The sequence below is a fragment of the Arachis stenosperma genome, chromosome 10, assembly GCF_014773155.1.
Source record: "Arachis stenosperma cultivar V10309 chromosome 10, arast.V10309.gnm1.PFL2, whole genome shotgun sequence".
In the NCBI taxonomy this organism is placed as follows: domain Eukaryota; kingdom Viridiplantae; phylum Streptophyta; class Magnoliopsida; order Fabales; family Fabaceae; genus Arachis; species Arachis stenosperma.
In genome coordinates this window covers 38516052-38530855 of record NC_080386.1, presented here as the reverse complement: position 1 = coordinate 38530855, position 14804 = coordinate 38516052, and the positions used below count along the sequence as shown (strand labels likewise).

Below are 14804 nucleotides of genomic sequence, written 5' to 3'. Positions count from 1 at the left end.
AAAATAATAAGTTGTGATATAAAACATTGCAAAACTTAAAACCTAAAAATCAAACTGGACCTCCTACCTTTACATAATTTGTTTGCTACCACATATATATTTATGAACCGGGATTCCTAAAATTTTTTAATAACAAAAGTTGCCTAAACCTTGAAGATCCTGAAAATACTTTCTCCATACAAAAAACTTCCTTCTTCAAATTTCTTCAAACTTGGATCATATAGCTTGGGCGTTAGCTTGTTTCTAGATTTCACAAGGAAATCCAATGAGAGAATATTCGTTTTTTGATAAAAAGTTTTAGATAGTGGCTAGTAGTTGTATGTAATAAAGTAGTTGAATAAATACTGTTACAAATATTTGGCACAAAGACAACCCAAGTTTTGCAAGGGAAGTAACTTTTTTTCTATTCCAATAGTTCTTTTACAAAATGATTTTCATTTTCCGTGTGGGTGTTAAAGAACAAAGATTTAATACTAGAATCCCGTGTAAGAACAAGCTGAAAGTTACCAAGACGTTACCTCTACATATTATATTAGATCTGCGTATTAAAAGAATGACTAACAAAAAGTCTTTACAATATTATTACACAAATAAATAAAATCCTAATCTGATGTCGCTGGAAATCTTAGTTTTCCAGTGCCACCGCAGGAGGCAAGGATGCCATATCAGTCTCATCATCAGTAGTATGCGGCTTTATGTACGAACGAGCAACCTCCAACATCACTTCAACTTCTTTCTTGTACTACATGGATGAACCACAATTTTATAGGTTAATTTAAAACAGTTACTACTTACTACCTAAGATTTGAAGGAACTATTGAATCAGATTGTTATCGATCAAAGAATCAACCAACCTCATTGACTGCCCCTGACTTTATTTTCGATTGCATCACACACCATTTCTTAAAATGTGCACCTGCAGAAAAAAATGCTTATAATTAGTCCTGAACATGTCCCCTCAAAAAATGCCAATGCCTTTCATTTTTGGTCCTGAACAACTAAAGTATCCAGAAATCTCTTCTGGATGCAGTTACATGTCTATCACTCAGGGAAGGCTCATTTCTCAATTCGTTTCATGTTCTGTGGGATTGAAATTTGAGTTTCTATACAACTGGGAACTGTCCGAGGATAAAAAATAACTTCACAGAATCTGTTTTGCGCATGAACCAATACCTATTGTCTAGTTAAAACAATATTTGATCCAGAAGCTGGTTATTTAGCTCCAGAATTATTTTGAGTATTATATTTATACAAGCCTAAAGGGGGAAGAAAAAATGAAGCAGGAAAATATCAGAAGTTTCAATCCAAACTTACCCACTTTTATGTCCAAGGTACATGATCTTTCATTTGTTGTCTCGAGAAACCATTTACAGTGTACCTGTATGACCATGAATCTATGTCATCTATTATCTCGAAAGGTGTACATTAGATGGTGGAATTAGTATGTTTTTTTATTATTCCCCGTTTCTTTATGACTAACGTAATCAATCAACTTTGTCAGATAAATAGTCATCTAGGATTTCTAGAATAGGTATTTAAGTAGAACTTGCTCTTCCTCACTTCTGATGGGAAATAACAAAGACTATAAAATAAATCTACCCCTGATTTACACGTACACCTTAAAATTATATTTTAAAAGAGCAAAAAAGGTAGAGAAAACAGATAAGCATCAAAGTAAGATGTCCACAGTATTATACCTCAAAATACGACCCAAAAGGAACATCATGAGCCTGCTGTACAGTCTCAAACACCTTCAAGATATCACACAATCACAAAATCAAAGAAAATAAGACAAGAAAAGGGGAATAATAAAGAAGTGGAGAATGATAGTTGAATAGTGAAGTTAGCAAACTGAAGGCTGGCTACCAGCAGACTGATATCATCATTTTCTTAATGGATTTATCATCATAAGTAAATATATGCAACAGTCTTACCAGTTTTTTCTTGTCTGGTGATAAAACATGATGTTGCCATTCTGTCATTGCTGTATCTGGTGGGCACATAGGGCTGTTACAGAGGGATCTGAAGGTTATTTCTCGAACTTGACCATCATATTCTTCTGCTGTATGCCACTGTCCCATCTGGAAACAAAATAACCACAAAGAAAGCAACAACTTCAACCAGCATTCCATTCAGTTAAACTTTTATATATAAGAATTAATATGGCCACAATGCAATAATCAACGTCAAATTTCATAGTAAGTATATATTTAAATGTTATATATATATATATATATATATAAGTCTTGTACAACTCTGAATATCTTTTATTTATTCATTTATTTTGCAATAAAAGAAAATACTTTCTTTCTTTCTTAATTATCTAAAAAAAATAAAAGGATCCAAGAAAGCTCTGAAATCCCAGCCCCCCCCCCCCCCCCCCCTCTCCCTTCTCTCTCCCACAACAACCAAAAAAAAAAAAAGAAAAGAATAACCACAGAAAAGCACAAACAAAAACACATCAACAAGAGAAATAAACCAAGTGCTGACGCCTAGAGGAAAGCCAAAGAGAAAAAATCTGCTCCGCAAGAGATGAGTTGAGAGGGAAAGATTCTGTGGCAAACTGCTCAAAATAGTATGACTAGAAGCCACCAACCAACTGAAATGCAAGCTCTAGCAGGTGGCAGAAAACTTTTATTATGAAAGATAATTGATGCATTTGATTTCCATTCTAAATACTGGACGAAATGACAATGTTTAACAAGAAGAAGAATTACAACAGCAATTTAAGAAAACTTACCACGAGATTAGTATCCTTTCGTACTGCACGATACTTGCTAATAAATTGTGATCCATCATTTAATAGTAAGTTAAAAAACTGCTCAGCTGTGCAAGGAAAAACACCCTGGAGAAGAGGCACTAGTTACTATATATACTAGAAACAATAATGATAGTTAATTCATTTCATTAAGCCAAAGGGAGAAAACGAAGCATACATTATATATACCAACTAAAGCCTCTTCTTTGGTAAAAGCTTGAAGTTTTCCAGTTTTCGGCATGCTTTCTTCCGGAACTTTATCAAGTATCTTATTTCCTCTGACAGAACTGCTATGTGCTCGCAGCTCAGACTCTGCATTTTCCTGTATCAAAGAAAGTTAAAAACAATGAACATAATCTGATAGATGATAATAAAAAACAAAAAGGGGATTCATCCCAGTAAAATTTATCCTACACAACCTTCTTTTAGCATCTTATGTTTTCTTTATTTTTGCTTACTTTTTATCGATACATACTTACACAATGATAAAATGTAAAATAATAAAGAAAGGGAGAGAATATAGCTTTTTCACTTACGAATTTATCTTCCATATCAAAAGGACCAAATAAAAAAAAGTATGTTCGGGAAAGAATATAGTATTGACTATACTAAATAGTTCTCAAGTTTTTCACATGAATTCTAAACAAGTTGGTAATAAATATTGAGATCATGGGGGAACAATTGGAAATATTAGTGCACTGGAGCATGATCAATGAGTTCCTTTTCAGATTTTGGAACAAGAAGCATCATATGTTGTTTTGTTGGGTTGGGGGGGGGGGGGGGGGGGGGGGATGGGAATTTGTAAATATCTATAATTGCAGTTTTGAAATATTGATATAGAAGACAAAATTCCATAAGCAAGAGATGTAACCTTCTTCTCAGCTTCCAACATTTCATGGAAATTATTTGCTGCACGTTGTAGATTTCTAAATGCATGATTTCTGTTCCAAAATGAGGCAAACTTATACCTGACTCTACCTGAAATGAAGAACATAACAAAGATCTAAGCAAAACATCTGATGAAGGCCAAATTTGCAGCAAAACATGATGATAATGTAAATTCAGCAATAATATAAAGATCAGTGGTATAATTTTCCACAATTTGATAAAACGACAGCCATCAATTAAGATGCCAGTCTAAATGAAGTCATCCAATAACATGTGACATGTAACACTCCTACCAAATGCCATTGTGATACGTACATAACAAGCATTGCAACCACAAAATATAATTGAAAGTATCCACGATACAGTTAATAATGAAATAGTTTAAAACAAATTACTAACCATCAGGACTTCCCAAAGGAGGAACACCATGTCCACCAGCACCCATGCGGAGAATAATTGTTATAGCAGGATTTATAAATGCATGTTGACTCCTTCGAATCTTCAGGAAAGAGAGAAATGACACCAGAAGTAAGTAATAGCGCAGCAGAAATATGGTTATTGTGCAGGGGGAGAAAAATGACAGAATATTGCACCTCATCTATGTCCTCAAATGGAATAACCACCTGTGGAAAGAAAAAGCCATTATAAATACCAGATGGACAGTTTTAAATACTCTAAGTCCAATTCTTCACAATTATTATTAATCTCACTTGAAAATACTATTAAGAAAATGTTAAAAGAAAGCAACTGACATATGAATGATGGAACAACCACCTGACACAGCGTGTTCACTCAAGACTGGGAAAATAGAACGATAACCTGACCTTTATTTGCTTCGAGAACACATTGGAATGGAAACAAATGTGCCATGCAGAAACATACATACGTCCATGATACAAGAATGACCTCTCAAGTGCACAAGAATAACTATGATCAAGAACCTGAAATGGATACTTGACTTGTTAGATTCTGAAACACATTACTGATTACACAATCACCGAAAAAGGACCAGTCAGATAAAAACATGCACATTTGTGTCCAATCTCATAAGATCTAAGAAACAACTTCTTACTAATAATCCTCAGTAACAAAAACAAATTTAGTTTCAGTTCATAACCTCATCTGGAAGAAGATCGAATATTGTTTGAAGAGGTCCTGGCTTTTGATGAACAACAGTAGGGCCCTCTTTTTCCACAGGCATCCTTCTTCGAGTGCTGGGTCCGCCAAAACCATTTATCCTATCAGTCAAGCACATCAATAAATAAGAAATTGGCCAAATAATAATAATAATAATAATAATAATAATAATAAAAAACAACAACAATAATAATAGTAATAACAATAATAATAATAGTAATAACAATAATAATAACAGTAACAGAGTATCTTGAACAAAGATAATTTATTTGAAGGAAAAGTAAATTAATTTAAATTTAAAATCAAATATAAAACTAAAAACCCACCTAGTAGAGTTTGCAGATAGTTTTATTGTCTTTATATGAAGACAAACCTGAGTTCAACCAAAAGATCCATAATGGTATTTGTGAGGAATAAAAAGTTTCTAGCATGTCATAGCCAATGAAAACTATGAACTCAGAAAATCTCTTCAGAAGCAGGTATTACCTGCCCTGATGTGCTATCCAAAGAGTACCATACGGCACCAGTTTGACCTTCTCTTTCAACTGGAACAGTCACTGAACCAAGAACTGCACTTTTCCAAATTATATCCCAATCATATATTGTGACATTGATCTGCTACGTCAGCAGGGAAAGTAGTCAGTTTCACGAAAACCTACATAACAGATTTACTCTGTCAATTGAGAAGTATATCCTGACATTTTCCCCCTCCCAATCAGAGTGAATGCTCAGATATCCAAATATTATGTTGAACCATTATGATAGAAACTTAAAATGCACTGATATATTTATTCATAGCATTCTTCTCCACTTATTTCTTGGTTGTAATTTTCTTTGAAAAGTATACACACACCAATGATTTATAAATGGAAACACAAAACTGCAGTCCAGACAGCATACAGTTGACACACTTAAAATAATTTCGAGTTAACAAAGTAAAAGGTTATCAATTATATAGAGTTCAAAACGACATGATCCTTACCTATCTCAACAGAAAAATAGAAGAAAATTAATTGTCAGTTGGATAAGATAAAAATCAATCCATATATATATATATATATGATCAGTGAACATAAAAAAATATTTATTGTTTGCAAGCTGTGTATAGATAAGTGGGACCTAAAGTTATTTAGCCTTGGAAAGAAAGTCGTTTAAAGAGGAGGAAAAATATTAACAATTTCTCAATACTGTTATTTATTTATTTATTTTTGGCAGTATTTTCTAGGTACTAATGGTAAAAAGATAAAGCCTACCTGAACAGGAAGTTCATCAACAGAAAAATTGAACTCCTCGCCCCACATTGGATTTCTTGAACCAGGGACCATGGAACTGTATCAGCACAAAGATGATTAACTCAAAGGTCAAATAAAAATGTCCATTTTCCTATAAAAAAAAATTAGAAAGAACATTAATACTTCTAAGAAGAGATACTTGTGATGCAAAACATATGTTGTCAACATGACACAAATAAAACAAACTCAGATGTAACTCATTCTCGATCTTTGTGTCATACTTGTGAAGGGGCCTTGCTGATCTTCTCTATGCCCTTCTAATTACTCTAGCAGGGACCAGAGAGAGTACGTTCTTCTTTACATTTTATCTTAAAAACAACCATTAAAGCACATGTATGTATTTGATTAAAGCATAACGGTTTTTTTTCATATATAAAATTTGAAGTATGACATCTTCCTGACATATTTGAGTGCAAAACTATCTTTAATCATATTGCACTCAGTTTAAAGCAATAAAAATATTGTTTCCCCTAAAGAGACAATCCTAAGCATAATTAAAAATTCTAACGTAAGACAGGCTACTGGACAAATTTCTTATCAAAAGAGAAGTGAGAGAAGGAGGTCGTTTGCAGTAAAGAGCTCTAAATCTAGAAGATGAAATAGTCAAAAGTAAAATTGGAATATCTGCCAACAACAATTCTCCATGTAAAGCAAATATCATAATATGGTCCAACTACACCTAGTATTCACCATATCTTTCTCCAAGCTCAAGCCAAAAACATCATAGTTAAGACCTGAATTGCTTTTAAAAGATACATTCAACTACAGAGGGAACTAAATTATCAATAGACCTGAATCGCTTTTCATTCCCGCACGTGATGATAACGTAAGGATCTGATGTTCCATTTAAGTTTGCTCCAATTAGATTCTTAGCAGCCAATAGTTCTAACTGAAAAGAGAATTATTGAAATATAAATGGCAATAGTTCAACACGTACACAGACATAAACACACACACACACACACATAAGCTTAAAATGCAATTCAACTTCTAAATTTAGAAAGGCAGAACAGAATAAAGCATAGCTAGATATGAAAATCAAAATACCTTGATCAGGTAGGCCGAACCACCTTGAGAATCTCCTTTCAATATGATCTACAAAAATAAGTGCAGAACTGCATGTCAACAAGTTAAAAATTACTCCACGAAGTAACTAACATGAAAACAAACACCTTCAACAGCACAACCGTGTTTTCGTTCCTAACAAGTAACAACCGCAATCTCGAACTATTAATCACAAATCACAGTCAGAGTAAACTAAATACAATACTACACTTAACTTAAATTCATCAATTCATGAAAATACTAGTTGCAAAAGAATTGAAGGGGGAAAAAAATCAAAACAAGCACTATCGGAATTGGAAGCACGGCTACGGTTGAATACTAGAAAAGTTCCGGTAAATGACGAAAGTGACCTTGTCTTTGTCGTAGGCAGCGTCGGTTACGGGGTTGTCCGAGAGTGTTCGGTCGGCGGCGTCGTCGGAGTCGCCGGTACGGAAAGTGAAGAAGGAGTATGCCAGTATGACGACGAATGAGGCGGCGACGGAGACTTTGATCTCCCAAAGAGAGGGAACAAGGAAATCGAGGAGCGCCGAATCGATCGTAACGTTCATTGCGAAATTGCGATCGTTCAACGAAAACAGCAAAAAGAAAAGAGAAGAGAAGAGGAAGCGATCAACAGGAGAAGAAGAAGAAGCAGAAGAAGAAGAAGAAGAAGAAGAGAGTTTTGGAAAGGAGAGTTGTGTTAGGGTTTAGAGAATGTGGAAGAAGGCATGGTGGGAGGGGAGGGGGGAAATGGAAATGGAGGGTAGTCAAAGTTGGACCGTTGGAAGCGAAAGGGGAGAGAGGAGAGTGTCTTAGTGTGAGAGAGCGGCATCAATTAACTGCATTCCTGATGCTCATGCCGGTTCATTGTTTCAGTTTGACTAATCCTGCCGAGACGACACTTTTTTCCCATCAAATTAAGAAATTACTTATTACTTACTAAACTAAAACTCCGAATTATTATATTATTCCGGAACGGGTTACTTCTGCCATTAAAAATACTGACGTGAGGCATTTAGTATGTATACTTCTATTTTCTTAAGTTATTTTAAAAAATATCTCATTTATAATTATATAAAAATTAATATTTAATAAAAATTAGGGATAAATATTTTTTGATCCCTAACGTTGAGAGTCAGAATCGAAACGGTCTCTAATATAATTTTTTATTAAGAATCATTCTTAACGTTTTTTTTTTCGTATTAAAATTGTTCTTTTTAATAAAATTTTATTTTATTACTAAATTATCCATATTTTAAAAAAATAATAAAATTAAAAAAAAAAGAAAAGGATCCAAGGGGGAAAGGGCACAGAGGGGAAAGGGGGAAGGAAAAGGGGAAGGGAGGAGCGCCGGTGGAGGCGAGGAGGTCGTTGCCATAGCTACCGCCTACCGCCACCATCGCAACACCTGCATCGTCGCCGGTCCGTGATGAGCGGATAATTTATACGCTTTTTGGCATTGTTTTTAGATAGTTTTTAGTAAGTTCAAGCTACTTTTAGGGATGTTTTCATTAGTTTTTATGTTCAATTCACATTTCTGGACTTTACTATGAGTTTGTGTGTTTTTCTGTGATTTCAGGTAAATTCTGGCTGAAATTGAGGGACTTGAGCAAAACTCTTATAGGAGGATGACAAAGGACTGCTGATGCTGTTGGAATCTGACCTCCCTGCACTCGAAATGGTGCGCTCTCAACGGCGTTGGAAAGTAGACATCCAGAGCTTTCCAGCAATATATAATAGTCCATACTTTATTCGGGAATTGACGACGTAAACTAGCGCTGAACGCCAGTTTCATGTTGTTGTCTGGAGTAAAACGCTAGAAAAACGTCACGACCCGGAGTTGAACGCCCAAAACACGTTACAACTTGGCGTTCAACTCCAAAAGAAGCCTCAGCTCGTGGATAGATCAAGCTCAGCCGAAACACACACCAAGTGGGCCCCGGAAGTGAATTTATGCATCAATTACTTACCTCTGTAAACCCTAGTAGCTAGTTTAGTATAAATAGAACATTTTACTATTGTATTCAGTGTCTTTTGACCACGTTACATCTTTGGTCTCAGTTTTGTTTTATTCTTCATCTTAGGAGGCCATTGACCACGTTTTGGGGGCTGGCCATTCGGCCATGCCTGAACCTTTCACTTATGTATTTTCAACGGTGGAGTTTCTACACACCATAGATTAAGGGTGTAGAGCTCTGCTGTACCTCAAGTTTTAATACAATTACTGCTATTTCCTATTCAATCCTCTTTATTCCTATTCTAAGATATTCGTTGCACTTCAACTTGATGAATGTGATGATCCGTGACACTCATCATCATTCTCACTTATGAACGCGCGTGACTGACAACCACTTCCGTTCTACCTCAGACCGGGCGCATATCTCTTGGATTCCTTAATCAGAATCTTCGTGGTATAAGCTAGAATTGATGGCGGCATTCATGGGAATCCGGAAAGTCTAACCTTGTCTGTGGTATTCCAAGTAGGATTCCGGGATTGAATGACTGTGACGAGCTTCAAACTCCTGAAGGCTGGGCGTTAGTGACAGACGCAAAAGAATCAAGGGATTCTATTCCAACCTGATTGAGAACCGACAGATGATTAGCCGTGCTGTGACAGAGCATTTGGACCTTTTTCACTGAGAGAATGGGATGTAGCCATTGACAACGGTGATGCCCTACATACAGCTTGCCATGGAAAGGAGTAAGAAGGATTGAAGGAAGAAGTAGGAAAGTAGAAAAAGAAAGGGCACAGTATCTCCATACGCTTATCTGAAATTCCCACTATTAATTTACATAAGTATTTCTATCCCTTTATTTTATTTATCTTTTAAATATCTAATTCAATTACATTTGATTCTACCTGACTGGGATTTACAAGATGACCATAGCTTGCTTCATACCAACAATCTCTGTGGGATCGACCCTTACTCACGTAAGGTATTACTTGGATGACCCAGTACACTTGCAGGTTAAGTTGAACAGAGTTGTGTCCAAACATAGCCAAGAGCCATTATTATCTCGAATTAAATTTCATACAAGTACAAAGAGTCCAACTTTGAGGATCACAATTTCGTCCACCAAGTTTTTGGCGCCGTTGCCGGGGATTGTTGAGTTTGAACAACTGACGGTTCATCTTGTTGCTCAGATTAGGTAATTTTTTTTTCAAAATTTTTCAAAAATCTTTTTCAAAATTTTCTTTTCTTTTTCGTTTTTCCAAAAATATTTTCGAAAAAAAAAATTAAAGAAAATACAAAAAATTAATAAAATCATAAAAACTAAAAATATTTTGTGTTTCTTGTTTGAGTGATGAGCGGATAATTTGTACGCTTTTTGGCATTGTTTTTAGTATGTTTTTAGTATCTTTTAGTTAGTTTTTAGTATATTTTTATTAGTTTTTAGTTAAAATTCACTTTTCTGGACTTTACTATGAGTTTGTGTGTTTTTCTGTGATTTCAGGTATTTTCTGGCTGAAATTGAGGGATCTGAGCAAAAATCTGATCCAGAGACTCAAAAGGACTGCAGATGCTGTTGGATTCTGACCTCCCTGCACTCGAAGTGGATTTTCTGGAGCTACAGAAGCCCAATTGGCGCGCTCTCAACGGCGTTGAAAAGTAGACATCCTGGGCTTTCCAGCAATATATGATAGTCCATACTTTGCCCAAGATTTGATGGCCCAAACCGGCGTTCAAAGTCACCTACAGAAATTCCAGCGTTAAACGCCGGAACTGGCACCTAAATGGGAGTTAAACGCCCAAACTGGCATAAAAGCTGGCGTTTAACTCCAAGAAGAGTCTCTACTCGAAAAATGCTTCATTGCTCAGCCCAAGCACACACCAAGTGGGCCCGGAAGTGGATTTTTATGTCATTTACTCATCTATGTACACCTTAGGCTACTAGTTTTCTATAAGTAGGACCTTTTACTATTGTATTTAGAGAGCTTTTGATCATGTTTCTATGATTGAACCCTCTTTGGGAGGCTGGCCATTCGGCCATGCCTAGACCTTGTTCTTATGTATTTTCAACGGTGGAGTTTCTACACACCATAGATTAAGGTGTGGAGCTCTGCTGTACCTCGAGTATTAATGCAATTACTATTGTTCTTCTATTCAATTCCGCTTGTTCTTTGTCCAAGATATCACTTGTTCTTCAACTTGATGAATGTGATGATCCGTGACACTCATCATCATTCTCACTTATGAACAAAGTGACTGACAACCACTCTTGTTCTACAAGCATACGAGGCTTAGTGAATATCTCTTGGATTCCTGATACACGATGCATGGTTGATCGCCTGACAACCGAGTGCTCGCCTGACAAACGAGCCAGCCATTCCGTGAGATCAGAGTCTTCGTGGTATAGGCAAGAACTGATGGCGGCATTCAAGAGAATCGGAAGGTCTAACCTTGTCTGTGGTATTCTGAGTAGGATTCAATGATTGAATGACTGTGACGTGCTTCAAACTCCTAGCAGGCGGGGCGTTAGTGACAGACGCAAAAGAATCGATGGATTTTATTCCGGCCTGACCGAGAACCGACAGCTGATTAGCCATATGCTGTGACAGAGCATGGGAACATTTTCACTGAGAGGATGGGAGGTAGCCACTGACAACGGTGAAACCCTACATGAGCTTGCCATGGAAAGGAGTAAGAAGGATTGGATGAAGACTGTAGGAAAGCAGAGAGACGGAAGGGAAGGCATCTTCATACGCTTATCTGAAGCTCTCACCAATGATATACATAAGTATCTCTATCTTTATCTTTATGCTTTATTCATCATCTATACCCATTTGAGTCTGCCTGACTGAGATTTACAAGGTGACCATAGCTTGCTTCATACCTACAATCTCCGTGGGATCGACCCTTACTCGCGTAAGGTTTATTACTTGGACGACCCAGTGCACTTGCTGGTTAGTTGTGCAAAGTTGTGTTTATGCCATGGTATTGAGCACCAAGTCTTTGGAGCCATTACCGGGGATTGTTCTGTGTAAAAGTAGTGATCACAATTTCGTGCACCAAGTTTTTGGCGCCGTTGCCGGGGATTGTTCTTGAGTATGGACAACTGACGGTTCATCTTGTTGCTTAGATTAGGTATTTTTCTTCAGAGTTCTTAAGAATAAATTCTAGTGTTTCATGGTGATTTGTTGAAATCTGGTTGGCTGTGAAGCCATGTCTAATCTTATTGGACCGAGGTTTCAACTAATCATCACAATAGCTTGTTGATTCCTATCAATCTTGCTATTGGAGCAATGATCTGCTAAGGCTTGGCTGGCCATTGGCCATGTCTAGTGTTTTGGACCGAAGCTTTCTTTGAAAGCTTGGCTGGCTGTGAAGCTATGTCTAATTCCTGGACCGGAGTCTTAGGCTAGCATTGCAATGATTCCTGGAATCCAAATTGAGAATTCTGAAACTTTATTTTCTATTTCCATATAATTTTCGAAAAAAAACACAAAAAAATTATAAAAACCATAAAAACCACAAAAAAATTTTATGTTTCTTGTTTGAGTCTAGTGTTTAATTTTAAGTTTGGTGTCTTGCATGCCTTGTTTATTTGATCTTGGTTCTATTTTCAAGTCAATAGTACAGGGAACTGAAGATTCAGAACATGCAGCAGAGGAATTACACAGAAAAAGCTGGGCGTTCAAAACGCCCAGTGAAGAAGGACAGACTGGCGTTTAAACGCCAGCCAGGGTACCTTGTTGGGCGTTTAACGCCCAAAAAGGTAGCATTTTGGGCGTTAAACGCCAGAATGGATACCATTCTGGGCGTTTAACGCCAGGATGGCACTAAGGGGAAGATTTTGTTTTTCAAATCAAATTTTTTTTTCAAGTTTTCAAAGTTTTTCAAAATCAAATCTTTTTCAAATCATATCTTTTCAATCAAATGTTTTCAAACTCAATTTCTTTCTTTTTTTTTTAGATACTTGCTAACAATTAATGATATGATTGAACATTTCAAGTATATTACCTTTTCTGTTGAGAAAGGTTTAATGTTTGAATCATATCTTTTCTTGTTAGGCAAGTCATTAATTTTTAAAATCATATCTTTTAAAATTGTTTTCAAATCATATTTTTCTTAAAAAAATTGTTTTCAAATCAAATCTTTTCAATCATATCTTTTTCAAAATTAGTTTTCAATCAAATCTTTTTAATTTCTAAATTCAAAATCTTTTTCAAAAATCACTTGATTTCTTTCCCACTCTTATTTTCGAAAATCAAGTAGTGTTTTTCAAAATGTTTTCAAACTTTTTAACTTAATTTTCGAAAATTCTCTTCCCTCCTTCTCACATCCTTCTATTTATGGAGTATCACTCCTTCTTAATGCACAATTCGAACTCCATCTAATTAAAGTTCGAATTGTTCTCCTTCTTCTTTCTTCTATTTTTCTTTTCCTCTGACACCTCAAGGAATCTCTATACTGTGACATAGAGGATTCCACATTTTCTTGTTCTCTTCTCTTTCATATGAGCAGGAGCAGAGACAAAGGCATTATTGTTGAAGCTGACCCTGAACCTGAAAGGACCTTGAAGCGAAAGCTAAGAGAAGCTAAGGCACAACTCTCTGTTGAGGACCTGACCGAATTCTTCAAGGAAGAAGAACCTATGGCAGCCGAAAACAACAACAATGCCAACAATGCAAGGAAGGTGCTGGGTGACTTTACTGCACCTACTCCCGACTTCTATGGGAGAAGCATCTCTATCCCTGCCATTGGAGCAAACAACTTTGAGCTTAAGCCTCAGTTAGTTTCTCTAATGCAACAGAATTGCAAGTTCCATGGACTTCCATTGGAAGATCCTCATCAGTTTTTAGCTGAATTCTTGCAAATCTGTGACACAGTCAAGACTAATGGGGTTGACCCTGAGGTCTACAGACTGATGCTATTCCCTTTTGCTGTAAGAGACAGAGCTAGGACATGGTTGGACTCACAACCTAAAGAAAGCCTGGACTCTTGGGAAAAGCTAGTCAATGCCTTCTTGGCAAAGTTCTTTCCACCTCAAAAATTGAGTAAGCTTAGAGTGGAAGTCCAAACCTTCAGACAGAAGGATGGTGAATCCCTCTATGAAGCTTGGGAAAGATACAAACAATTGATCAGAAAATGTCCATCTGACATGCTTTCTGAATGGAGCATCATAGGTATTTTCTATGATGGTCTCTCTGAACTATCCAAGATGTCTTTGGATAGCTCTGCTGGAGGATCTCTTCATCTGAAGAAGACGCCTACAGAAGCTCAAGAGCTCATTGAAATGGTTGCAAATAACCAATTCATGTACACTTCTGAAAGGAATCCTGTGAACAATGGGACAAGTCAGAAGAAAGGAGTTCTTGAGATTGATACTCTGAATGCCATTTTGGCTCAGAATAAGATATTGACTCAACAAGTCAATTTGATTTCTCAAAGTCTGTCTGGAATGCAAAATGCACCAAGCAGTACTAAGGATACTTCATTTGAAGAAGAAGCTTATGATCCTGAGAACCCTTCAATGGAAGAGGTGAATTACCTAGGAGAACCCTATGGAAACACCTATAATTCTTCATGGAGAAATCACCCAAATTTCTCATGGAAGAATCAAGAGAAACCTCAACAAGGTTTCAATAACAATAATGGTGGAAGAAACAGGTTTAGCAATGGCAAGCCTTTTCCATCATCTTCTCAGCAACAGACAGAGAATTCTAAGCAAAACCCCTCTGA

General features: G+C 36.4%; 1 protein-coding gene and 1 non-coding gene across 3 annotated transcripts; both read right to left on the bottom strand.

Moving 5' to 3' along the window:
* Positions 1 to 446: 446 nt before the first annotated feature.
* On the bottom strand, positions 447 to 7990 carry LOC130958017 (BAG-associated GRAM protein 1). 2 transcript variants are annotated; one of them, XM_057884891.1, is made up of 18 exons: positions 7491 to 7990; positions 7123 to 7170; positions 6867 to 6964; positions 6037 to 6112; positions 5270 to 5398; positions 5110 to 5156; positions 4764 to 4884; positions 4471 to 4587; positions 4240 to 4269; positions 4046 to 4145; positions 3630 to 3736; positions 2937 to 3080; positions 2741 to 2845; positions 1935 to 2081; positions 1698 to 1751; positions 1315 to 1378; positions 855 to 916; positions 447 to 742 (listed from the first exon to the last, which is right to left on the bottom strand). In XM_057884891.1, the coding sequence occupies exons 1-18, from the start codon at positions 7686 to 7688 to the stop codon at positions 626 to 628; spliced, it is 1764 nt and encodes a 587-aa protein (XP_057740874.1). In that variant the 5' UTR covers positions 7689 to 7990; the 3' UTR covers positions 447 to 625. The 2 variants fall into 2 exon arrangements, with proteins under 2 accessions (XP_057740874.1, XP_057740875.1); XM_057884892.1 differs by having other exon boundaries at positions 7123 to 7190; positions 7491 to 7702.
* Positions 7991 to 14121: 6131 nt separating this feature from the next.
* LOC130959614 (small nucleolar RNA R71) lies at positions 14122 to 14225 on the bottom strand. The gene has a single exon (XR_009078686.1). It is a non-coding gene; the product is annotated as a small nucleolar RNA R71 (small nucleolar RNA).
* Positions 14226 to 14804: the final 579 nt, after the last annotated feature.

What these genes read in the sequence shown, in the direction of transcription:
- LOC130958017 (XM_057884891.1), bottom strand. Translation starts at nt 7,688, where the DNA reads ATGAACGTTACGATCGATTCGGCGCTCCTCGATTTCCTTGTTCCCTCT. An exon ending in GGGAATGAAAAGCGATTCAG is followed by an intron (nt 6,113 to 6,866) that starts GTCTATTGATAA and finishes GTGCTGATACAG; the next exon opens with TTCCATGGTCCCTGGTTCAA. An exon ending in TGGATAGCACATCAGGGCAG is followed by an intron (nt 5,157 to 5,269) that starts GTAATACCTGCT and finishes GGTTGAACTCAG; the next exon opens with GTTTGTCTTCATATAAAGAC.